This window comes from Carassius gibelio, chromosome A15, assembly GCF_023724105.1.
Source record: "Carassius gibelio isolate Cgi1373 ecotype wild population from Czech Republic chromosome A15, carGib1.2-hapl.c, whole genome shotgun sequence".
Classification (NCBI taxonomy): Eukaryota; Metazoa; Chordata; class Actinopteri; order Cypriniformes; family Cyprinidae; genus Carassius; species Carassius gibelio.
The window spans coordinates 6,897,537-6,925,332 of record NC_068385.1 but is presented as its reverse complement, the minus strand read 5'-3'; the positions used below and the strand labels follow the sequence as shown (position 1 = coordinate 6,925,332).

The window sequence follows — 27,796 nt, the reverse complement described above, 5'->3', positions numbered from 1 at the left end:
GACCTTAGGAGACCTGAAAAAAGTTTGAGGGGATTTTGATTAAAGTTTTAAACAAAAACTTTTCATTTTTATTTTTGTTGTTGTTGTTGTTTTTGGAATGACATGCACAAATGAATTGTGCATAAGCAGGTATTAAAGGAACAGTTCACGCAAAAAATTACATTTTGTCACCATTTAAAGTCATACTGAATTTCATATAAAATAATAATAATAATTATAATTTTTTCACAGGAGTAAAAGTCATACAGGTTTGGAATGACATGAAAATAAATAAATGATACCAAACTGTTCATTTTTGGGTGCACTATCACTTTAAGAATATAAAAAGGTTCAATTTTGATTTCATGTTGACTTGCATAAGCTTCTACTTTAATAATCATAGTTACAGTTTCGACTAAATTCAAGGGTGTTTTCGTTCTCCAGTTGTTTGATGTGAGCTAGAATTGAATTCAACTTAATCTTGGATTACAACTGAGAACTAGCAATGGCTGTTTAGCAGTGTATCACAACTCATGAGGAGGTGTTAAAAATGGAAAGAGCTTCTTAACATCATTTTTTGTTGCTTTTTACTTCTCATCGTGTAGAATGAAACATGTCAGTCTGCTCTCAAATGAGTGGAGAGACTGCAAGAGATGCAAGCTGCTTAGCTAATGCAATTTCTACATAGACAAGAAGCTGTGAGAAATGCATTTATATTGTATTAGGCAAATTATATGATATTGATAGCGGTTGACTTCTGCTAACTAGGCCAGATTGCTTTTATACTAGAGCTTATTGGAGTTTGCATGAAGCCTAAATGTATCTAAATGAACCAAACACTAAAATCAAACCGACTTTGGTCTGCCTCTAAAGTTTTAAAATGAAAGCATGAGAAGTTCTGCATTAATAATTTCTTTTCTCCCATTTAAATGTTGCATGTTATTTTATTTAGTCTTTCCCCGCTGTCTGCAATCATAACAGACCCTTTTTTTTTTGCAGCCAGTTGAGCAGCTCTGCTTTAGATGTGTCATATCTTTAGCTAGTAAAACTGATATCAGGAGCTTTCAAAGAACTGCATAATGCATCATGCTGGCTATCATATGAAAGTGTGTGTTAATTCTGATGCAAGCCTCCTGTGGTAATCAAAAGCAAGAAAAAAAGCAAAAACCTACAGGAAATAAAACAGAGATGCAGGGAAACGGGAGGGGTCAATATATTGAGTTTAAAAGCAAACAAAAATAGCTTCAAGGGAAAAGAAAGAGACGGACAGAAAGTGACAGGAAATTCAAAGCACAGATCCGGCCCACGTGTGTGTGTGTGTGTGTGTGTGACTCACTGAGCTGAATCTGGTTTCAGACAGAGCACCTGTCATGCACAGATCATAGGAAGTGTCTGAAATTGCTATACCAAAACTGTATTTTGATTGTTTACTCCTTTTTTGTGCATTTTAGTGTTAAACATGCATCTAATTTCCACACTGACCTTGGTTTTATTATATTGATTCATTATGGCAATGAAACAAGTGAATACTCACATGCACTTTTGGGGAGCAACTAAACAAAATGGACTGTTATCAAGTTGAGCACTGGAGCAAAGAGTCTCAGAAGCTGAGATGCTCTCTTTAATTGTCCTGCTTTTGGATAGATTAGTGATGTCTGGAAGTTTGATTCATTTCAGGGAATGTTTATTCAGATGATTCATTTCAGTGAATCAGTTCAATCCACTGATTCACTGATTCAAATCTAAAAGGTCTGTCAGATTCAAACCGAACTTCAATTCATTTTAAGGTTATTATTACACATGCAATTTAGGAGCAGATTTATCTAAGATAGTTTATTAGTGTTGTTATTGTTAACTAAAATTGAAACTACTTTTTGGCATTTAGCAGACTTACAAAAGTAGAAAAGGGCAATTTGTTAAGAGCCAACAATGATCGTAATTTATAATGTCAGGTTTATTAGACAACTAGATTAGGAGTCTAATAATTAAAATAAAGATTAAATCAAATAAAATGTAAATATTATATGAAAAATTAAACATATATAATCTTGATGGAATGCTACATAAAAATTACAGAAACTAAAACATAATATAATAATAATAAATATGAATAAAAAACATAAAATTATTAAAAACTTCAACTAAAATTCAAATGAAAACAGAAAATATAAAATAACAAATAATAAAAATAATAAATGCTATAATAGTAAATAAATAATACAAAAATAACACTGATAATCATTTAAAACTCATATTCAAATAACTTTACAGCAGTCCAGCTGTACAGTCTCATTAAAAAGGCACACAGATTGTTGCAGTACACTTTCAAAATTACTATGCACTTTAATATGTACCTTTAAGGTCCTATAATGCATAATTTAGTGATAAATAAGCTACAAATATGTACCTATAAGCTTTTGTACCTTAGGGTGCCGGCCCACTGACGTGTACCTTTTTTATGAGAGTGTACAGAAAACACTGAATAATTGAGCAAATTAGCTTCCTCAAAATTGCACAAATTGGTAACTTGTAAATATAGCTTGGTTCCCTGGTTGATCAATGAATCCTGACCGTTGCATGTGCAAAATGCACTTCCAGATCTTACCCTGCCATCCAGGTTTGCAGACGGGTTTGACATGGATGTGTACGACAGCGTCCTGCGCTGCTCTCTTCTGACCGCAGTCAAACGCTGTCACATAGATTTTATAATGTGACTTCTTATCGAAGCTCAGGCTCTCTGTGTTCCTGATGTTACCTGCACGTAAACACACACACATTTATATAAAGACGATAGCAAAGTGCTCTCTGCATGTGTGAATGTCTTTGTTTATTGTGTGTGTGTGTGCTGACCGTTGCGGTCTATAGCGAAGGCTGTGTCCTGAGAGCTGATCTGGTAGTTGCAGATCTGGCTGTATTGTGGAGAGCAGTCCTGGTCTGACGCCTGCACCTGCAGAACACTGTCATACACTTTTCCCTCCATCACCGAGCCGTGATACTCCAACTGACCGAACACCGGAGAAAACTCATTCACATCTCCCACCTGCACATGCACCACAGCCCTGAGAAAAGAAAGAGAGAGAGTTTTTTATTGCTTTTACATTGTCCAGGAGACTTCATGGAAAATGTACTCACCCTCAGGCCATCTAAGATGAAGATGAGTTAGTTTTTAATTGGAACAAATTTGGAGAAATATAGCATTTCATCACTTGCTCATCAATGGATGCTCTGCAGTGAATGGGTGCCGTCAGAATGAGAGTCCAAACAGCTGATAAAAACATCACAATAATCCACACCACTGCAGTCCATCAGTTAACATCTAGTGATGTTTGTAAGAAATAAAGCCAACATTGATGTTTTTAACTTCAAACCATTGCTTCATGCTTAAATATGCCTTCATGCCTCTATGCATATTATTGACTTCTCCAGTAATTTGATCAGAATCAGGAGAGGAATCTGCACAGATCAATCACTGTTTACAAGCCAAAACAGCTCGTAACAAATATGGTGGTGAATTTCGATGTGGGAGGACAACAGGGGATGGACTTGTGCATTGGAAGAAGCGTTATGGATCATGGATGAATAATTAGGCTAGAAGCAAATTTTTTTTTTTTTTTTTTTTTTACAAACTGTTAACTGATGGACTGGACTGGTGTGGCTTACTCATGTTTCATTGTGATGTTTTTATCAGCTGTTTACACTCTCAGCCCGACGGCACCCATTCACTGCAGAGGATCCATTGGTGAGCAAGTGATGCAATGCTACATTTCTCCAAATCTGTTCTGATTAAAAACAAACAAATAAACAAACACACATATCTACATCATAGATGTCCTAAGGGGGAATAAAGTTTATGTAACTATATTTGAAAGTATCAACTTGTCTTAGATGTTTTAGATGTCTTAGTCTGTTAATTTTTGCTGCTGATTTCAGACTTTAACACTTTTGGCAAATCTGAGCACAGTTTGCGATATTGTGTTAAATTCCTCCAAATTGAATGCAGGAACAACAAGAAACTTTAGTAATGTTTTAATTGTTTATACACACAAATATACACACACACACATTTCTACATCTTTGATTTCTATATTTTATATATTTATAAATTACTAATTTTAGTACTTCGTCTTATTTTAAGTTAGTTTCTAATGTTTGCAATGTATTTTATTTCTGTTTTATTTTGATTAACAAAGCCATTTTTAATAGTTTTAGTTAAAAATAACAACTATGTTAATGCGTTTAATAATTGGGATTACATGGAGAACGATGAACACTTTTCTCCTGAGTAAAAGACTTCAGTACATGTTTCTCCTCTAGAGCAGAGCTCACTTATTTCTCTAAATTTCCTTCTCTATAAATTTTTTTATCAGCCTATTAAAATGTCAAGTTGTGTTTATCTGGAAAAGAGCATGACTGCATTTTATTTTGTTTATTTTGATTTTACTGGAACATAGCATGAAAGTGTGCCATATATTTTGAGTTCAAAGCGTATTTCTACTGGGTCTGAAATTAAAAACAGCAACTAAAGCCAATTTAAATAGCATCTAGAATGAAAAATGTTCAGGTCAACAGTCAAAAACTAATAATAAAAAAAAACTTTTACATTTAAATAAACACATTAATCTCTCCAAGACTGCTGCTTTATAAATAATTCTAAACTAACTTTAAAGAACTGAGTAGTAGGGAGCAGAAATTTTTTTCATGTCATTTTGAGTAAATTCAGATTTTAAATTTTACATTTGCCAATAAAGCTTTGCTGCAGATTTTTGTCTATAATTATATTAATTTATGATAAATGATTTGTGCTCCAGATCTGAACTACTGTAGTGATCTCTGCTTTAGATTAGACACGTGTCCTGGAGTCTTTTTCCCAGGATAAAAAGCACTAAAAATCTCCATCTGTTCTCCATCACTGTCTAGGAGAAGCAGCGAACATACTAAAGAGATCTCGTTTTGTGATTTCTCTGTCCTGCTGGCCATTATAAAGTCTTCGGGGATAGAAAGATAATTTAAAAAAGGTCTAAAGAAAAAAAACTCCTCCAGGTATCCTCACGGCCAGCAGTGGTGGACAGTAACGGAGTAGCTTTACTTCGTTACTGTAGCCTAAGTACATTTTTCAAGTATCTGTACTCTACTTCACTACAATCCAAAGCATAAGATCGTACTTTTAACTTCACTACATTTCATAAAACATATCGTTACCTATAATATATCACGTGCTCCTACACGTAGAAGCGGTGTCTGATTCATCATGAACGAACTGAGTCTTTTCAAAACGAACTTTAATCAGATCGCGAATCGCACCAAACGATTCGTTTACGAATTAGAATGATCCGATTGCAGCTGTTCTGGAGTCGACCACTCACTGATTCAAATGAACCGTTTAGTGCGAGTCTACAGAAGTAAGAACCGGCAGATCTTGTGAGCGTGCGTGCGTCTGATGTTGCTAAAAGTAAGTTATTAATGTCGAAATTTAGGATTAATTATTGTAACTGAAAATCATATTTAGGTCAAAATTGTCAGTTGTTTGGGAACTAAATCCGCTGTAAAGAGTGATCTGTTTAAGCCCACTGAAATGCTCCAGTGCAAACGATGCAGACACATCAATCAGCGTCTCTGTGTTTTAGGTTAAAAAATACAATAAAATAATATTGTGTATCAACAGTAACGTTATACATATGTATATTGTTTGGATTAACTAGACGAGTAACGTTAGACAGACATGAATGTTTATTCATAACTGTACTGAAAATAAGTAAATATTGTAGCTGATGCTGAATTTCCAAATATTTTTATTCAACTATATATATATATATATATATATATATATATATATATATATATATATATATATATATATATATATATATATATATATATATATATATTACATCTAGGGACAAAAGAAAGGATGTGATGTTCAGAACATGGTAACTTCAAAGAGGGGAAGAGATGCACCCCGTTTGGCCAGTGGTGTTTTTACACCACAGACAAGGTTTGAGAAGGAAAAAATAATTATGAAAATATAATTATATTTTCCTTAAAATGTTCTTCCTAACTTCAGGCCTTATTATCATGTCATATATAACTGTGATGTTCTGTAAAACCACAAACTTTAAAACAATTTAAAACACAAGTCCATATCAGCAACAAAAATATATCTTGACTCCATATAGTGGTTATTTTGGAAAAAATCCCAGGTATTTTGAGCAGTAGGATTATATAAAAAAAAATGTGCTAATATAAAATTAAATTAGCCTATATAAAATTCCAAACATCTATCTTTCAGTACTTTTTTACTTAAGTACATAACAAATTGAGTACTTTTGTACTTTCACTTGAGTAAAATTGAAAAAGGATTACTTTTACTTTTACTGGAGTAATATTTTATTATACGTATCTGTACTTTTACTCAAGTTTATTTATTTAATTGTAACTTTTTATTCATCAAAGAATCCTGAAAAAAGTATCACAGATTCCAAAATAATATTTGGTAGCACAACTATTAATAGTTCTAATAATAAATCATCATATTTTCATGATTTCTAAAGATCATGTGACACTGAAGACTGGAGGAATGATGCTGAAAATACAAAAAAATAGATTATATTTTAAAGGATATTAAAATAGAAACCATTATTTTATATATTTTATTTTGATAATTTAGAATTATTACTGAAATACAACCCTTTTTTGTTTCAAACAGTTCATTGAACAATAATAAATGAAGTACCTGAAGCTGACACTGAAGTAAATGTATAATAATTAGCAAAGATGATTAATTTAGCGCTGTAAACGCGCGTGTGAGGGGCGGAGACTCGCCGCGGAGCGTCAGACGCGCGTGAGGACCAAACACAGCAGAATGGTAGGAAACTTCACTCCTCTTATTATTTCTCTTTTACTATAGCGATTTATTTTTAGATACGTGATCTGAGTCTTTCATAGATTTGTAGAGTTATTAGATTATAGAGTTATTAGCGAAATGGAGTTATTTTTTACATTCTTTGGTCGAAGTTTTCAGATCGGCAATTCGGAGCCTGTTCGCGACTCGGTTGATTCAGATCTGGACTTCGGACCCTGTTCGCGACTCGGTTGATTCAGATCGGGACTTCGGAGCCTGTTCGCGACTCGGTTGATTCAGATCGGGACTTCGGAGCCTGTTCGCGACTCGGTTGATTCAGATTGGCACTTCGGAGCCTGTTCGCGACTCGGTTGATTCAGATCGGGACTTCGGAGCCTGTTCGCGACTCGGTTGATTCAGATCGGGACTTCGGAGCCTGTTCGCGACTCGGTTGATTCAGATCGGGACTTCGGAGCCTGTTCGCGACTCGGTTGATTCAGATTGGCACTTCGGAGCCTGTTCGCGACTCGGTTGATTCAGATCGGGACTTCGGAGCCTGTTCGCGACTCGGTTGATTCAGATCGGGACTTCGGAGCCTGTTCGCGACTCGGTTGATTCAGATCGGGACTTCGGAGCCTGTTCGCGACTCGGTTGATTCAGATTGGCACTTCGGAGCATGTTCGCGACTCAGTTGATTCAGATCGCCACTTCGGAGCATGTTCGCGACTCGGTTGATTCAGATCGGGACATCGGAGCATGTTTGAGATTTTTTTAAATTCAGATCTGGACATCGAAGCAGGAAGTGTTTGTCAAACAGTTAATTGGTGATAAATGAATATTTGGACTTGAGGCTTTTTTTTTTACCTGTCGATTCAGCATGTACATGGACCCACACACAAAGGTGGACACACTCTAGACTTAATCATCAGTAGAGCTCTAAACTTTTCATCCATTGTTATTAAGGACGTTATTCATAACCGTAATGAAAATAAGTAAATATTGTTAGCTGATGCTAACTGTCTAGCTAACAAGCTTGCTGGTGCTAACTTGAGGTAATTTTTATAATGTCCAAATATTTTTATTCAACCACCTATATATATTAGATTACATCTGGGGAGAAAAGAAAAGATGTGATGTTCAGAACATGGTTACTACAGTAATTATCAAAGAGGGGAAGAGATGCACCCCGTTTGGCCAGGGGTGTTTTCACACCCCAGACAAGGTTTGAGAAGGAAAAAATCATTATGAAAATATAATTATATTTTCCTTAAAATCTTCAGGCCTTATTATCATGTCATATATAACTGTGATGTTCTGTAAAACAACAAACGTTAAAAATACTTTGTTCTTACTGGTGAAGATCAGATGGTCATCTCTGTTTTATCACAGTGTAAGCTTCACAGTGAACATTACTCTCGTCAGCGTAGTCCATATCAACAACAAAAATATATCTTGACTTCATATAGTGGTTATTTTGGAAAAAAATCCCAGGTATTTTGAGCAGTAGGATTAAAATTAATATAAATTAATATAAAATTAAATTAGCCTATATAAAATTGCAAACATCTATCTTTCAGTACTTTTTTACTTAAGTACATAAAAAATTGAGTACTTTTGTACTTTCACTTGAGTAAAATTGAAAAAGGAGTACTTTTACTGGAGTAATATTTTATTATACGTATCTGTACTTTTACTCAAGTACTTGATTTGTGTACTTCTTCCACCACTGATGGCCAGTCCTTACACACTTTTGCGAGCTGAAAATACCAAGATAACAAGCTTGCATCATTCATGTCAAAGACAGAGTGAAAAGTGAGTAATGCTTTGCAAAAGGCAACAGCTCGTTTGACAAATGATGGGATTATAAACACTCCTGCTAATCTGTGCTGTAATGTTAAAAACCAGAACATACAGTACGCAAACACACATATGTATATGAATTAAGCATGAAATCTCTAGTAAAGCTGTGTGATTTTGTATTTTTACTCCCCTTTAGACTCCAATATTTCATTTTTATCCTTTATCCGTCTGTGTGAGTTTGAAGTATCGTAGATCCAAGCTGTCAAAGCCAGAAACAGTGATACAGTAATCCTGTCTGGATTAAAGAGTTACAGAGTAATGAGGAAAGTCTCTCTCTTTTCCCTTTCCAGGATTTCATCACTAACCTCATTTCTATCTCACTCAGTCAAAAATGTCTTTTTCATTTTGTTTCAAAGGACTTGGGTCTAGCTCACTGCATTAGCTCTGTTAAAGCATCTTTATATCTCCCGGTGAAGAGAAGCGCCTTTGGCTCAGTGTTTATTTGCAGCTTTCAGTCTGCAGGTACACAGGTGCAGCGTTTACTGTAGAGCTCTTAAAAGCTCTTAATGCCTGAAGGTCAGACACCTGCTGTTCATAGTCACTACTGAGATAAAAAAAACTTGAGTTTTGAGTGGCAGTTCAGTATCCTACAGTTCTGTAAAAAAAAAGAAAGAAAGAAAACTGTGAGGCATCTTGAAATTCTGTATATATGTAAGAATAAGACTCTTATGCTCACTATATGGTAAAAATTTGAAATTTAAAATAACTGTTTTCTGTTTTAATATATTTTAAAATATAATTTATTTCTGTAATCAAAGCTTTAGCATCATTCCTCCAGTTTTCAGTGTCACATGATCCTTCAGAAATCATTTTAATCTTCTGATTTGTTGCTCATTTATCATCAGTTATTACTGGTTCTCAGTTATTAATAATGGTTGGCTTTTAAAAAATTGTTAAAAACATTTTTTGCTGCTTTATATATATATATATATATATATATATATATATATATATATATATATATATATATATATATATATATATATATATATATATATATATATATATTAGAAATCTTATGTAACATTATAATAGACTTTGCTGTCACTTTTGAGCAATTTAATGCATCAATATTAATTAGGCTTTTTAAAACTGTACTTACCCCAAATTTCTAAATAGCAGTTTCCACAAAATATATATATATTTTATATATTTAATAATTAACATTGATAATAATCAGAAAAGTTTATTGAGCAGCAAATCACAAATCAGCATATCAGAATGATTTCTGAAGATCATGTGACTCCGAAGACTGGAGGAATGATGCTGAAAGGATCAAAGGAATACAAAGGATACAATGTTGTTTTACATTGTAGTTACATTCCACAATATTACTGTTTTTATGTATTTTTAATTTAATAATGCAGCCTTAGTGAGCATAAAAAAGAAATAAATTACAGACACCAAACTGTTTTTTTTTCTTCTTTTTTTAAAGTTTCAACTACCCAGTAGCAGGTGCATGAATTAAAGGACATAAAAAAACAGGGAACTTCTAAAAGTAGGAAAATAAAAAAATCTTCAATGAAACTGTGAATAATAGAGAGAGGTGAGTCAAGCACGGATGAATCATTTTAGAAATAGTTCACCGTGCTCCTTTCAGTTGAGAAACACCACAAACATGAATCAGACTGAGGAGGAGGAACATGTATTTCTTTAAACACACACTGACTTGTGTGATCTCTTCTCTCCGTGTCCCTCTGGTCCTGTGCCACAGTCACGTGCTTGAATGATGAAGGTGAACTCTCTCTGACGCTCACAGTCGATCGGTTCACGCGCTCGCAGACGGCCCTCTCCGGACGTGCGGTTCAGAACCACAGCCTCGAACGGCGCACTGACACCCTGCACGTGAAAGCCACAGATTTCACCTACAGAGAGAGAAGACCACAGATTAACACTTCCATTCTTTTCACCAACTTTTTTCTTTGTAATCTCTCTTTATAATGCCACAAATGTCTCGCAGTGAGAAGAAAGGGGGCGAATTCTTTACTTTTCTAGCTCTTTGTGGTTTTCCCTTTGTTAAACTGTCAATATAAACATGAATTGTCAGACAAATTTTGGAATAGTTAAGATTTTTAATGTTTTTGAAAACAGTAATATTGTGAAATATTCTTACAAGTTTTCTACTGTAATGCGTTTTAAAATGTAATTTATTTCTTTGATTCAAAGCTGCATTACTCCAGTCTTAAGTGTCACATGATCCTCAAGAAATCATTCTGATATGATGATTTGCTGCTCAAGATTCATTTCTGATTATTATCAATGTTGGAAACTGCATCATGTTTTTGTGGAAATAATGGTATACAAACATTCAAAAGCTAATGTTATTTTTTTTATAAAGAAAGAAATGTATACTTATATTTAGCAAAGAAAAAATTTATTTATCAAAACTGACGGTAAAATATTTTGTAATGTTACATAAAAAGTCTAGTTTAAATAAATGCTGTTCTTATGAGATTTCTATTAATCAAAGAATCTTGGAGAAATGCATCACAGTTTCTACTTATTAAACAGCAAAAAACTGTTTTTAACATTGATAGTAATGAGAATATTATTAATAATTAAGCAGCAAAAGACTGAAGTAATGATGCTTAAAATTCAGCTTTACATCACAGAAATAAATAACATTTTACAGTATCTTACAATATCAAACAGGTATTTTAAATTGTAATAATATGTCACAATATTTCTGTTTTTAACATATTTTAATCAAACAAATACAGCCTTGGTGAGCATATGAGACTTCTTTCAAAAAATGAAATGTTAAATAAATTTAAATTAAAAATAAAATTATTCCAAACTTTTTAGCAGCAGTATAATATCTATTTGATATACACTTATAATGTTAGTCAAGTTGACATTGTCCCCAGTTCTCATGTGGAGGTGATCTTGGCTTGTAAGAAACCACCTAGCAACCACCTACAACTGCTTAGCAACCACGGAACACCATAGTAAATGAGCACTCACTTTTGGTGAAATCTATTAATATGATTGTGTGAGTGTGTGTGTGTGTGTGTGTGAGTTGTGTAAAACAGCACTGCTGTCCAGCACAGATAAGAGTATTCTCCATCTCTCCTCTCTTTGATCTTCAGAATAAACCCACATTCACAGCATATACAGAACAACAGAGAGAGGAAGAGCCAAAGAGATGGAGAAAAAGCAGCAATTCTCTTGCTGAATAATATTTCACAATCTTTCATTGGCTATGTTTCTGCATGTGTGAGTGCATGAGGCTAAACATGAATAATAGTGTATCCAGGCGTTAAACAAGCAAGCATTCAGAAGTATGTGTGAGTTTTAGTTTGTTCTGTTTTTTAAGCTTTGCTTTTATCAAAATGCGCTGACACTGATGTAGTAAGGGGGTGGTGCACTGTTTTTTAATTGTTGGTCTACATGTTTTTATAAATGTAAATTTTATAAATTGATTTGGATTAAAGTGTCTGCTAAGTGCATGAATGTAAATGTAAATGAGGGGCATTTTCTATATATATAAATATATAAATTGCAAGCTTTATCATACTGAATATTAAATATATATTGCAATATTGATTATCGTGACAAATAAATTAATAGATGGTCAAGAAATATTGATTTAAGTTGAAATTATGTTGAAGAAAGAGACTATGGAGTGATATGAGGGATATGACTTCCTGAGAGCTGTGCAATAACACACAATAGTTTGTGCACTAATGTATAGAAGATGTGTAGATTGGACACAAACAGACCCACTGACCCGTGATATTCAGTATCTGTGATATAGATGTATAATCATGCTTTATAGTCATAAATATTGCTGTAGAGATGAACATGACAGTGTTCATTACGAAGGAATGAAAAATCAGTATTAAGTGAATGAATTGAAAATTGGATCACTGAAAGCATTCACACACACACACACACACACACACACACACACACATACACACACACATAGTATATCTGTGATTGACAGCTGTCAGCTGAACACAAACCTCAGAGAGAAAGAGAAACCCCTTGAAAAATAGAATTCCTGCTTATATCTTTCCCTCAGGGCTAACTGTTTCTTCTCTCACTTTTTTCTCTCAACATATTCTTTAAACCAGTGTCTCTCAACTGTTTTCCCTTCAGAAAAGACTATATTTTTTGTGCATTTTATAAAATACAAAATTGTATTATTTAAATATATTAATATTGAGCTGAATATACTGTAACAATATGCAAAATGATTAATGTAAAAATACTGAAAAGGAAAACTGGACTGAATACCAGTTTCTAAACATCTCTCTCTGCAAACAATAATTCATAGCACAATGCAAACTAATTAGGAATATATTTGTGTGTGTGTGTGTGTGTGTGAGATATGGACAGATACATATTAACTTTGTGATGTTCTCTTAATTTTTATCAAAGTTTACAGCATTTCAATTTATATGCTGCCATCTGTCTAATTTTACTGGCATCTAAGTGAATGGTGAGTTTTTGAGTTTGACGGGACACATGACCTTTGACCTCAACAACAAGTGACTATTTACTTTGCTATGCATGATTATTAGCTTTAGTTGCTTGTTATTATCTGCATTTATCATTTTTTTAAATCAATACTGACCTGTGACCCACTTACGAATTTACAATTGGAGCTTTGTTTAGTTTTCAAAGTGTAATTATGATGCATTTGCCTTTCAATCAATAACATAATTTCCATAATCTTCAGTGCTGTGCAAGAATGAAACTGCTGCTGTGATGACCAGTGAGACAATGTTTTTGTATGGTTAAAAAGAGAGTGTGTTAAAAAAAACCTTAATTACAAAATGCTATTAGCAGAATAGATGTTTTTTTGTGTCTTATTTTTAAATGTCTCTTATGTGTTTGTGTGAGCTTTATCGAAATTCATAAAGCTTTATTGAATTTAATGCCACCAAAGAGGTTTCAGACACTAACCATAACATCACATCTAATTATATAGTTCAGATGAGCTTTTGAGATAACCAAACAACCATTAAATGTCTACAATATGTAATTATTTTAGACAAAAAAAAAAAATTATCTTGACACCATTACTCTTTTTACATTCTTCTGAATTGCATGCACATCATTGTAAGACATCACTGTCAATGTCAGCTATTGACACTTTTATGCCTAAAAGAACACATGGCTACACAGACACTGAAATCTGTGTATTGTTACTGGGACACAGCCAGACTATAGTGTGTCTCATTTACTGCCATGTGTTTGATCAAAGTTTACAGATTCCCAGCAGCTGTGATTTATCCTCTCTGATACTGTCCCTCTTAGAGACGGAGCGTCTTATAGACCTTGAGGGAGTCGTATACACCTGAACTCGCAGTGACCCCTCACACACACACACACACACACACACACACACACACACACACACACACACACACACACACACACACACACATTACTGAACGCTGTCTTTTATCATTCAAGTACCTAGTGAGCTTTGACATGCTTTCTCTCCTTCCCTCGGTCACTCATGCTTTCTTTCACTTCAATCACTTATTCCCCTTCAGTCGCTTGTCACTCCTAATATTAATAATAATTATATATATATATATATTTTTTATTAAATGTAAAGATTTTTCAGCCTATGACAGTGAGATTTACTTCCTTGTATATTGCACCCATCAAAAAAACATCCAGTCCTCCTTATGCCAATTCATTGGCAAATGGTCTATGAGGTAAAGTGAGGTAAAGTTCTTTAAAGTGTTTATGATTAAAACCTATCAAAGCATTGCTTAGCAATTACATGATGAATCTAGCACTTGATCTGGCATATACAGCAATCACTCAGCTCTTTATAACCAGTGCAGCACCAGTACAGCGTTCAGCTCAAATCACTGGAGCATTACACCCATCAATTATTCAGCACGTTGATTTGTAACCTGCCAGCAATTACCCTCTTAACAAACTCAATCTCACTTCAACATAAATTACGCCCTCTTAATTAATTACTCTTCATCGTTGGTTGCTGGAGAACCATTAATCACACTTTATATTTAATTACATTTATAGGTGTATTACCTGTAACACACATCGAAGACATTTTGAGTGTCAAACACAAACCTAATTCAATCAGATCTGTGCTTTTACATGCATGGATAATGTTTTCTCATTTCAGTGTGTTTTCATAATTTTCAGGAAGCATGGTTTATTAGGACACTTTCTGTGTCCCCATAAAAACAAAAGCCTTAAAAAATATATAAAATGACATTTAATGATATTGACAAATTGCACAGGATTTTTTTATTTTAATGTAATAATTAAAAATATTATATATTTTGTCCCTGTAACAACAGAATTGTTTTTGGTGGTTTAATATGAAGGATCTTACACTTAATCTGTATTTTTATTTTTGATCAGACTATAACCTAGTGTCTTCCTCCCCTCGGTGTCTATGTACACTACTTAATTAATTTCCTTGTCAGAATACAGTCATGGGTGTTTGTGTAAAGGTCACATGTGGCATTAAATCACATCAAAGGATACTGTATGTTGGGGAAGATGGGAACAGGTGGTGATAAAACATTTGTGTGTGTGTGTGTGTGTGTGTTAGATGTCAGGGATCTCAGTGTCTTTCACAAGGGTTGGGTCTCTTTCAGCAGCAGCTGTCTGACAGTATTCTGCCAGTATAAACTCCACGAACATTCCCCAAAGAACTCATTTATTTAGGAGGAATAAGAAAGAGAAGAGATTGTTAAATCTGGTGGTATTTTACGGAGAGAACACTAAATCATCAGAGATGAGAAAAGTGCTAGAGGGAGGAGTAAAAAGAAAGACTTCCTTTTTGAACTATGCCAATTATTATTTGTTTTAATTAATTCCACCTGAATCTTTTTTAAGTTGCTTTGAGATTCTTTAGAATTGAAAGTTTATTTTGATTCCAGTCTGAAACGATGGATGGATGGATGGATGAATAGATAGATAGATAGATAGATAGATAGATAGATAGATGCAGTGCTGGTCGTCTGTGTGTGTGTGTGTGTGTGTGTGTGTGTGTGTGTGTGGGTGTGGGTGTGTGTGTGTGTGTTTGTGTGTGTGTCCTCAGGCAGTGACTCAGTTCAAGTGTATTAGAGAAATACAGTTCATCTGGAGTATCTGATACATTGGCAGTGTGATCTGGCAACCAGCAGGGGATCTGGAAAGCATAAAGCATCTAATAATCAGAAAGAACAGATGGAGTAGACAGACAAACACACACACACACACACACACTCATCAGCTGAGACTGCCTCAGGAAAGATGTGCATACAGCGCTGTAATACAAACCCATTAGCCTATAAAGTGCTCATGCCTTGCTTTCTTACCTGCAAATGGAACAGGTGCGTCTTTGTCCAGAGCCACTAAAGGAGGATCCAGAAGAACCACATCTGTGTTTTCTGTGATGACGCCGTGGTATGAGCTCTCGATCCACGGCTTGTGCTTATTCACTAAGAAAGAGAAATGATATTTGATTTACTTTGAAATCAAACCATTGACAATCTGTTTTGAAATACTTCTGCATATCTAAACACAAGATTGCTCCCTCTGTAATGTCCACAAAGACATGATTCTCAGAATACTGTTCGGTCAGTTCACACTGACATAAATGCAACTCAATAGTAGAAATGCTGCAAAAACGCCCTTTTTGAACCTTTATTTTTAATTAAGAGTGTACTTTGATCTTTCTTTTATCTGTTTAAAACAGTTGGTAAACTCAGTTGCACTTCCTTCTCAATCAAAGCATTAAATCCTCAAGACTCTGTAGGCACTTGTGGAGAAACTGTTCAAATGACATGCATGTGCGGTAAAGAAAGGCTATAATTGAGGCAGACACACAATACCAAACCCATATTGCAGTCTGAAGTTGAATTTTAAATCAGTGCGTTTTACAACCAACCATATAAAAGTGAGTTGGCAGCTTCAACAGCCAACAATTGTTTTATGTTTTACAATGAAATTTATCAAAGACATGAATTGACATCTTTTGATCTTTAAGACTACATACAAACTATATTGTTTGATTTATAACCAGACACTGAAGAGAATAGAGACAGAAACCTGGCAAATGAAAATATACAATCATTTGTAATTAATTTATGGTCTCTTGTTGTGGATTACACCTGGGAAAGCTGCACCTGATCTGCCCTCACTTTTCTTCTCTCATCTACTATTTTTCTTCTTATAAGAAATAAAGCATGCCCTCTAAAGGTCAGGGCCACATCATTTACTTGTTTTATGTCCCGGAGAGACCAACTAAAGCTGAGAGAAGCACAGGAGAAAGAGGTAAAGAATGGAGGACAGAAAGAAAGATGAGGGAAATGGAGAGCGTGAGATTGAATGGAGGCCAAATCACTAAAAATCGACTTCTGTTTGAAAGACATGGAAAACAAGGACTTTCATTGACTGATAAATACAGAAGTCCACGTTATACCCTGCAGAGGGGAAAACATATTTATTAAAACTAACACAAATGCGCTAAGTCGACCGAGTAACAGATTCTCATTCTGGGTCAGTCAAAGAGCTTGCAGAGCCAAGAGAAAGAGTCTCTTTTTCTCACATACACAACAGAGGAAATAAAGTGTTGATCTGTCTCAAAGCTGTTTTAATCCGCCGGCAGCTGTTATGGGTTTTTCTACATCCCGAAGGTTCGATCTCCCTCCCAAATGCATGCTCTCTCTTTCCCACATCTGCTTTCTCTTCTAACCAGTGCCATTGTGTTTTGTAAAATGCCTATTTCTAGCAAGAATTGTTTTAATGTGGCTAAAAAAGAAATAGCAACAAGAAAAAGTCAAAAGTAGTATTTTTCCAATTAAATGCAATGTTTATTTCAACCAGCTTGATGCTGATTCATAAAATCCCGATATCAGAAATTCTATGCCAGTGTTTCCCACACAGCTTTCAATCAGTGTCGCACCCGCACACTTACATCTGCTGCCAAATCTACAACTCCACGGCAAAATAAGTCATATTTTATAGAGTATGTAATCTGGATTGACTACAATTTCAATCAGGACCACTTCTGTCAAGTATATATATGACAATTATATTGCATACAGTTAGTGTTGGTGGCATGGTTATGTTCTGGGCAACACTCCACACGCCTGTCCATGCAGCCATGCTTGGACAGAGCGAGGAGAGCAGCAAGACAAACCCCCCTGGGGTACAGAACAGAACCATTATAAGCATACATAATTACAATTCTCAATTACATGAGTTGTAAACAAAATGTGATAATGACTGCTTCCAATGAAGGGACTGTAAAGAAAGAACAAAGTTTGATTGGATTACAGGTTCAGTTGGTGGAGTTGGGGTTGTAGGAGGGAGTTAATTGCAAGCAGCGATGCAATGGAAGAGACGCTTAAGAATGGGAATTTAAATAGACCACAGGTGATAGGTGTCAAGACTGGATTGGTGCATGTCAGGAACAGTTGATGCAAGCGTGACTAACGTGGCCTGACTGAACTAACGCGATGCTCGATAATAATCAAACATAATAGAAAAAACAGTGTGTGCTGCAAAATAATGACAAGAAAACATGTACAACTTTTAATACAATTTGTAAGATTACTATTTTCAATTAAATGTAAAAAAGTAAAAAATTAACCCCCTCCCCCTTAATATTTGTAAAATATCATATATTTAATAAATGTAGTTGTAATATATTACAGCTTTAAAATAAGTTAATTGTGTTGATTATTATATGTGAAGTTAATGAGTGAACTGCATATTGTGGGCAATACTATTATTTGCTGCCATTAATATTTTGTTCTTATATATATATATAATTTTTAAAAATAATAAAATACATATAATAATGGTGGATCTTGGGATAGATGATATACTACAGTATCAGTTTGCTCACTGTGGTTACTGGTCAGTGACCTGAAAGTGATCTTTTGATGGAAAGTTAGAAATCTGCTTCAGTGTCTTTTATTTCTACAACATAAAGGTCTGCTTTATGAGATATGAGATTAATAACATACTATATTTCTGGCTTGAGGTTTCCTCAGCATGAAGCCAGTTAGCATTGGTACTAAACAAAGGCTTGCGGGTTCACTCCGAACAGCAGTGCTCATGATGATCAGCATTCCCCACAGCAGCAGTGCAGTGAGCATTGAAGGAGTGTGACAGAAGTATTTCCCTGCAGCTTTATTGTGTCTGTGATACAGAGGTGCTCAGGAAGAACAGAGACATAATGGCTCCTTTACACTCTTGTGCATTTAGAGCCAAAATGGTTCCTTTCATCTCATCGCTTATGGAGGGAAATGAGCCCAGAGCACAGAGGGAATGTCAGAACTAGGTTACAGGAAGTAAATAAATATAATCTTTTTTAGTGAGTTATGAAAATGAATGTTGTTTTGATCTGTGCAGATATGATTGCGGTACATTTTGTGTGACAGTTTCAGCTGAAATAATTTCAGTATTATATGTAAGGGAAAGAATAAAGATGTAGACATACTTGTTTGTTAAATACTGTCAGGAACAACATGCTTTATGTAGGTTTTATGAATGTAAATGTAAGACTTTTAAAGAACCTTTTATGACCAAGAAAATAAATAAATAAATAAGGAATAAATTGATGCGAACACAATTCATTCATGTTCTGAAAATGTAGCACAATAAGTTACACAAAGTTGTAACTTTGAAAGTGCCACTTCCAAAAAATACAGTCTGCATTATTTTTTAATTTCACCAAATATAAGCTTAAGCCTTGAATATTTGTTCCCCGCCACAAGACTTTGGAAATATTTTACTGTACCTGCAAAAAAGTTATGTTTTCCTCAATATGTTTATCTTTTTTCCAAAGAGTCTTAAATCAAGATACATTTACCTCAGAAGCAAAAGAAGTGTAAGAAGTCTTGTTTTCTGTAAAACTGAACAAAATTAAGTGAGTTTATGCTTAAAGCAAGGAGAAATATCAACAGACTCAAAGAGATCAACTTAGTTTCTATGGGGATTACATGTTTTTTTTTTCGTGCACTGGCAGATTTTTGCGCTTGCTTTAAGCATAAACTCACAAAATTTTGTTCAGTTTTACAGAAAACGAGAATGCATATCTTCATTTTCCATCTCAAGTAAATTCATCTTGATTTTATAGTATATATTTTTATTGGAAAACAAGACAAAACACTGAGGATATAATTTTTTTCAGTGCATGTAAGATTATATGAGAAACCCAGATTTCCAGATCGACTCCATCTTATATCTCCTCTTATATCTTCTTTAGGACTGTAGGGTCATTACCGCCCAAAATCACTCTCTCTGATCACATAATGTGAAGATGCCTGATTAAGTGACTCTAAACTCTCAGATGTTTCCATTAGGCTGCACTAATGGACTGGGCTGAACTTAATTCTGCAAAGATTACAGGAGATGAGAGGATCAGAGATGAGTTCAGTGGCCTTTCTGGACACACACACACACACACACACACACACACACACATGCTCCCCGTGACTCTGACAACTGTGGGATTAAGTGACTTTGTTAGTTTAATGGAGAATATACAATCGGAAAAGATGCTGTTTAAAATAAGTTTCAATATCATCAAATATATCATATTTGCCGTACCAGGGTCCCCTCAGACTGGGTCAAACTGCCCACCTTATTAGTTGATATTCTTGTTGCTGCTTTGTTTGTGCTCTATGCACTTCTCTGTATGTTATTAGGATGACAAACTTATTATTGTCCAAGTGTTCTTCGATGTCAAAATGTTTGAGATGCCTAATCACATCAAGCTGGAGTTAAGTGCTCATAGAAACTGAGTCTGAATTCCATTGTGACAGTGAAAGAGTGCAATGTAAGACAAACATTTAATACTGGACAATTATTCAATGAAACAAATGTTAAATGGTCAACTTCAGCTGTTTTGATTTTAAAGCATCATTTGCATGATTCATGTAAAGTCATTAATTATTGTGACATGAAAAAAGGAGCCATTTTCAGCATATTAGACATATGGATGTGTGCATATCGTTAAATAAAAACAATATTCCCAAATAGAAAACATTTGCTATCCTAAAAAATATTTTACTTTCTAAAAACGTATTTTTGTAATATGTAATAATCTTTCAAATACTCAAACCAGGGTTATTAAAGTTACTTAAAACTTGAACTGAAACTAAATGTAAAGCCATTAAATCATTTTATTCCTAATACATGTTAACCATGATGTACTAAAATAACTAAATACAGAAATAAAAATGAAAACTACTAAAAACTACACAATTACTAAAACTTTAACTAAAATTAAAATTAAAATCTCAAAGATACAACAATAAATGACTGATTTTTTTTTAAATATGTGCTTTTAAGATCTGCAACCTTTATTTTTGACTTCATTTACTGTGTTCAATATAGAGGATAATCAGTCTGAAGAATGAATTGTGGATAAAATAATAATAAATACAGTTGGCATATATTATTTCTTTATCTCTTCTTTTCCTCTATCCTGTCCACTCTTAGAATCCCAGCAGATCCTGTATAGAGGAACATGGAGAACGCTCTGCAATACTGCTGTAACACTTCCATAGTCCTGATGTAAGAGCTCCTAAACTCTAAAACATGAGAGGTGTGCGTGCATGAACACAAAGTTGAAGGAGAAATGAGTGATGAACATATGGTGTGAGCCTCCCATGAGCAGCCAAACACACACACACACACACACACACACACACACACACACATTCAAGAGAGGAGGAACATGTAGCTTCTTTCGTGGGATGATGAAGATGATGATGATGATGATGATGATGACACACTCACTCCACTAATGAATATATATGATAGATGCATGATTAACAATCAATCAGAGGGCTGTCAGAACCCACACAGGTTCAGACGGTCGACACATTAATCAAATGCAGGTAGAACGCAGCCTCAGCGAAACCAAACCCTAGAGTCATCAACCCACGAGCCTAACGAGGTCTGTTCAGCCATCCTGATTCTAGTTCAAGCACTGCTATCTCCCAAAGAACCAGTCTTCCAGTGTAAACGTGATGTAAATAGATGTAAAAATACTTTCTAAAAACTGTAATGCCTAGAGACTTAAACTTGGTGAAATCAATAAGGGAACACAATAGCATGAACTCGTCCCGACTGTCCCAAGGATGGCACTATAAATATATAAAAAAAGAAATTTTTGACCATAATTCCTGAACCGTTTGTTATAGGCCCATAACAATTATAATTTTAAACTGGTGATTCATCATTGTTTAAACTTGGCATGGGTCACTTTTACTTCAATGGCTATAACTCTTGAAAGAAATGAGATATTCACTCTTATGTATAGGCTCAAATTAAAGAATGTGGCAAAAAACTTCTGAAAAGAGTAATTTGCCTCTTTGATTTTAAGTGCTTGGAGGTTTGCTAAATAATACATGGTATATTTTTATGCACACACCATGATAATTGCTTTTTGGAGCTGCTTTTGTTATCCATCATCATTGCTAATTATTTGAATATAACAAAAGACAGTAGCAACATTTTGATTTAAAACACCTAACATTACCACTGTTTAAAATTTGTTTACAATGTTGTTTTAAACACTAAGAATTTAAGACATCACAATATTATAACTGTAAAATGATGTTTCTTTCATGATGATCTCATTCATGTTAAGATTTGCTAAAGATTTATTTCTAGTAGTTAGTCGTTTTTAATAGAAATTAACTTTAAGTGAGTGTTAGATGAAGCTAAGTTAATTTAACAGGTGGAAATGAGAATGTTACCAAACACACGTAATATTAGCCTATGATTGTGAACTTTTATAAATCAGTAGTTTCTGCTAGTAAAAAAACAACAACCACAACATGCAAAGACAGATATTTGCAGCACAGAATGTATTAATACTGCACCATACCTGAACTCTTGTGTTTATAAGAAATGTATTTGATCTGCTATATAAATAATGAAGTGAAAGAAGTCCATATATCATTGATTTGAAAACCCAAGGCCTACATAGGTTCTTTTCTCTTCCTCATAATGCATTGCCCTTTGTTGCTTGGAAACGTGGAAATGTAATGCAAGAGACTGACCTGAGACCTCAGCAGCTGCTCAGTGTGTCACAGTAACTGCAAACACAGCGTACAGATATATAGCATCTGCTGACACTGCTCTTTGTGGTTTATTTTGTGATTTCTAGATGTTTATGGTCATTCCAGGCTTAATTAACTTTGTTTATTTTTGTGCAATATCAATTTTGACATATACTACTATCTTATGTTTCTGAGATAGAGAGAGAGAGATTTGTTTACTCCCGTGACAAGGACAAACAGCCCGAGGAGTCTGCAGCTAGTGAAGTGAATCATGAAATACACAAACAAGCAAAGCTGAAACACAGCATGGATAAACACTGAAAATGGAAAGAGAAAGACAAGAACATGCATCACTGGACAGGATAGGACAACAATATAAGACAAGAAAAAAGGATGAGAAAAGCTGAGCATTGATAAATTATTGTAAGCTCAATGTCTTCAGTCTGTTGCATACACAGTACACACTATATATTTGATGAGAAGGCATTTGCAAGTAAGAAAAGCAATAATTTTGTCTCAAATTAAACCCTTTTAAAACTAGATTTACTGTATTGTTATAAACTAGGATTGCAGCTGGAATTAACTCGCAACCAAAACAATTATTTATCAATCATTTGCATTTTGAAAACATTGTTTAGCCTATATTACATTTTTTTTTTTACACTTACACTCATAAGACAGATACAAAACGAACCACTTCTCTCAAACCTTCAAACTTTGATAATAGCATCACATGATAGGCTACTTATTGTGACAGAAAAAGAGAGAACATAACTATTGTATCCCAAAAACTCACATACAGCATCATTATATGTGATGCAGTTCTTCCAGCAACTGATCAGTAAGTTAGCGTTTCATTAAAGACATTCAACCTTAAATCTCAACACAACAATAAAAAATTCGTCATTTAAAACTATTAGGATAAAATCTTATTTCGCAATTTAAAAAAATTCTGACATTTTGAGCGCACAGGTCATTCAGAAGAAGCGCACATTTAATAAGCCCTCTCAGCTACCAAAATCCCCCCCCCCCCTCTTTTGATAAGTTTAAAGCGTTTTGTCTCATAAATGCATCATATCCTGCAGTAATGCTGATGTTGTCTTACCTCTGTGCGCGCGCACGCAGGAGAGCTCGAGCGCGAGCAGCATCAGGACCAGTATTCGTTTCATTGTAGTAAAACTCTTCCGGTCTTTCTGTTCTTCCTGAGCTCTCTCACACTAACACAATGGTGAGATGTTTAAAAATACATCTAAATTAAACTGCACAATCTATAAGAGTCGCTGAAAGATTTAATGTGAGCTGACGCTCTGTCGCGTGAGAGCTTGATACTGAGAGAGAGAGAGAGAAAGAGAGAGAGAGAGTGACAGAGAGAGAGATTGTTTCCTTTACGACTACTAGACCATCGCTACCCTTTATGTGTCTATGTGGTATATGAAATGTTAACACCCAATATCCATTCATCCATTCATCAGTTCATGATTTTTATTCTCTGTGAAGTCTGTTTGAAGATATTTTTTGTTGTTGTTAAATATAAAAATATTTTAACTCAGCCCACAAAAAAAATAAGAAAAAAAGTTGAAATACTTTGTGATGGATCTCGAAAAGGTGTATTGTGGCTCCACCTGGTGGCGGTTTATGTCAACTACAGTCTGGTATATTTTACATCAAAATATTTCAGCAAAAGCTGTCCCTCATTATTTTAAAGAAATGATATCGAGACCCAGTTGCGATTACTGATTTGTGAAATAATGGTGTAGTTTTGACGATATAAAACGATTTATTTGCTCATCAATCCATGTACGAGCCAATGATATACATTTTGGGCGGGGCTACATGTGTAGCCACGCCCCAAACGGCGCGAGAGACGAGTGCAGTGCTGAGAGTTTCACCTGTTCAAGCTGTAAATGCTTGCTAATAATACCTGAAGATGCTTTAATGAAATTGCAGATGATCGCCGACGGATGCCTCATGCAGACACACGTGGAAGATGCAGGTATATTTTCTGCTCGAGTGGTGACTCACAGAATCACATGTCAGTCTGACCAAAGCCCGCTAGTCCTGTTATAGCATCATGTTTTCATCTTCTGCCTCGTTGAGAGGTGCTTTCCCCAGCGCACAACTTTTATTTGACTCAATATTCTGTAAATATTATGAATTTATTTTATGTTCTGCGCATATTCCCATTATGCAAAAGTTTATTATTATTAAAACACGTCAAGCTGATTGGGCTCAATTAAAAAAAAAAAAAAAAAACGAACCAACGATATATATATATATATACACTCCTTTTTTTTAATTATCTAAATTTATCTTTAGAATCTTATGATTTTATAAATGTGAACTAGTTATTAAAACTTTTTGGAAAACAATGTGTATCTAATAATTATTATTATTATTCACATTATTTAGAAATCACATTTATTCAAATAAGCTTTATGCTATTACATATAAAACCTTTATAAATGCTTTGTATTTTGACATATTTTGATTTTGCCATGTCTGGTGTTTTTAGCTTCTTTGCCAGCATTTCACCCTGAAGAGGAGAGTGAAGACATGAATTATCAAAATCCATGCAGCGAGATGCATGAAGTTCCTGAGGAGCAAACAGGTTGGTGTCCATTTTTGATTCTTCATTATTGAATGCTAAGAAACATTTAAGTAGCAAAGCTTCGGCTATATAATCATAGTAGCATGATTTAAGTACCACTATAAATATGCTTGTTTTAGATGAGATGGAAGGAGAAGAGAGACCTTATTTGTGTCCAATGTGTGGAAAGAGTTTTTCACGACTGGCCAACTGCAAGAAACACCAGAAGATCCACTCTTCTGTGAAAAAGCATGCTTGTGTTGAGTGCGGAAAGACCTTCATTACACCCGAGTATCTGCGAAAGCATCAGAAAACTCACAGTACAGAAAGACCGTTCACCTGCTCTCAATGTGGACTGAGCTTCAAAGTAAAAGGCCACCTTGTGACACATGAAAGAATTCACACGGGAAAGAAGCCACACACGTGCCATCAGTGTGGGAAGAGCTTCATACAGTCATCAGGACTCACTTATCATCTGCTGCATCACTCTGGAGAGAAAGCGTTTAAGTGTGATCAGTGTGGGAAGGACTTTACATCATCAGCAAATCTAAAAAAAACACCTCACACTTCATATGAATGAGAAGCCCCATAAATGCTCTGTGTGTGGAAAGAGTTTTCCTCGGCGGGACTCTTTGAAGCAGCACCAAAAGGTCCATGATGCTGTGCGGGATCACATGTGTTTTAAGTGTGGCAAGAGCTTTATAGCACCTAGTCATCTGAAGCTGCACCTCAGGATTCATAATGATGAAAAACCGTTCAGCTGCTCGCAGTGTGGAAGGAGTTTCACACAGAAAGGCCACTTAAACAAACACATTCAAACACACGCTGGAGAGGAACCTCAAGCACCAGCTCTCAATCGTCTGCGCAGTAGATCAAATAAATGAGATTCTGATAATGCAAATGTTCTGTTATTGTTCAAATAGAGTTGTGTTTTTTGATCTGTTCAAATAAAGTTTCTTTGAAACCTCACAAGATTTGTAGAGATGATTTGTCACGGTTGGGTTTGGGAAAACACAAAGAGAGGGTAGATCCAAATGCAGGTAAGGGTTTTTATTTAAACAGAGGGGTAACTACAAAAATAAACAATCATGAGAGACAAACGTAACCAAAAGAGGGAACCGGATGAAACGGGGAACTCGGAAGAATGAGAAGGTAGAGGAAGTCTCGGGGGAACGAGAGCATGAGACACATAGGGTAAGGACTCCATGATGACAACAGAGAAAGACAGCTCTATATAGGGAAACTAATGACAGAGTATTGTCAACACCTGTGCGATTCTAATTGGAGTGCAATTACTGTGAAGACACAACCAGACTAGCGGAATTAAAGTGCCTATGGTGAAGTGCCTAAGGGGAAGTGAGCTCACTAGGGAACACCCAGGAAAACAAAGACTGGCAGCGTGACATTACCCCCTCCCTACGGAGCAGCTACCAGATGCTCCACCTAAACCCAGGAAAACCCCAACAGAAAAAGAGGCAGGAGGGAGGTGGAACGGCGGCGGACCAGGGGGAGGGACAGAAAACAGGGACAGGAGCAACCAGGAGGAATGGAAAGGTGCAACACAAAACAAGGAGTCCAGGAGGGAGGCGGACAGGTGGAGGCTCAGGGGGAGGGAAGGAGGGCCAGACTAAACTAAAAGGAACAGACAGAAACAGAACTCAAAAAACACAAAACATAAGTCCATGAAGGGCATGTTGAGGCGTCCACCAGGACGGAGCAGATGACCACCACATCTTTGTGGTCGAGGCCGGAGTCCACCAGGGCGGAGCGGAAGACCACCACGGCCTTGTGGTCAAAGTCAAAGCCCTCCAGGGCGGAGCGGAAGACCACCACGTCTTTGTGGTCGAGGCCGGAGTCCACCAGGGCGGAGCAGAAGACCACCACGTCCTCATGGTCACCGCCGGAGTCCCCCAGAGCGGAGCGGACGACCAGCACGTCCTCGTGGTCACCGCCCGAGTCCCCCAGGGTGGAGCGGACGACCACCACGTCCTCGTGGTCACCGCCAGAGTCCCCCAGGGCGGAGTAGAAGACCACCACGGCCTTGTGGTCACCGCCTCGGGAACTGTATCGGGCACCGCCTCTGGAACAGCCTCGGGCACCGCCTCGGGAACAGCATCGGGCACCGCCTCGGGAACAGCATCGGGCACCGCCTCGGGAACCGCATCGGGCACCGCCTCGGGAACCGCATCGGGCACCGCCTCGGGAACCGCATCGGGCACCGCCTCGGGAACCGCCTCGGGAACCGCATCGGGCACCGCCTCGGGCACCGCATCGGGAACAACATCGAGCACCGCCTCGGGAACTGCATCGGGCACCGCCTCGGGAACTGCATCGGGCACCGCCTCGGGAACTGCATCGGGCACCGCCTCGGGAACTGCATCGGGCACCGCCTCGGGAACTGCATCGAGCACCGCCTCGGGAACTGCATCGGGCACCGCCTCGGGAACTGCATCGGGCACCGCCTCGGGAACTGCATCGGGCACCGCCTCGGGAACAGAATCGGGCACCGCCTCGGGA

The 27,796-nt window shown here is 36.2% G+C and overlaps 2 protein-coding genes across 2 annotated transcripts in view; one reads left to right on the top strand and one right to left on the bottom strand.

The window, feature by feature from the left end:
- Nucleotides 1–23,999, bottom strand: part of LOC128029030 (calsyntenin-2-like) — a 46,650-nt gene extending 22,651 nt beyond the window's left edge. The window contains exons 1-5 of the mRNA XM_052616491.1: nt 23,798–23,999; nt 15,982–16,104; nt 10,347–10,542; nt 2,830–3,038; nt 2,585–2,734 (exon numbers count right to left, since the gene is read on the bottom strand). Coding sequence (XP_052472451.1) covers nt 2,585–2,734; nt 2,830–3,038; nt 10,347–10,542; nt 15,982–16,104; nt 23,798–23,861 — 742 coding nt within the window. The 5' untranslated portion in view covers nt 23,862–23,999. The remainder of the gene's footprint in view (nt 1–2,584; nt 2,735–2,829; nt 3,039–10,346; nt 10,543–15,981; nt 16,105–23,797) is intronic.
- Nucleotides 24,000–24,467: 468 nt separating this feature from the next.
- Nucleotides 24,468–26,244, top strand: LOC128029054 (gastrula zinc finger protein XlCGF49.1-like). Its single transcript, XM_052616527.1, has 3 exons — nt 24,468–24,685; nt 25,205–25,300; nt 25,420–26,244. Exons 1-3 carry the CDS (start codon nt 24,526–24,528, stop codon nt 25,857–25,859), a joined length of 696 nt encoding a protein of 231 aa, XP_052472487.1. The 5' UTR covers nt 24,468–24,525; the 3' UTR covers nt 25,860–26,244.
- Nucleotides 26,245–27,796: the final 1,552 nt, after the last annotated feature.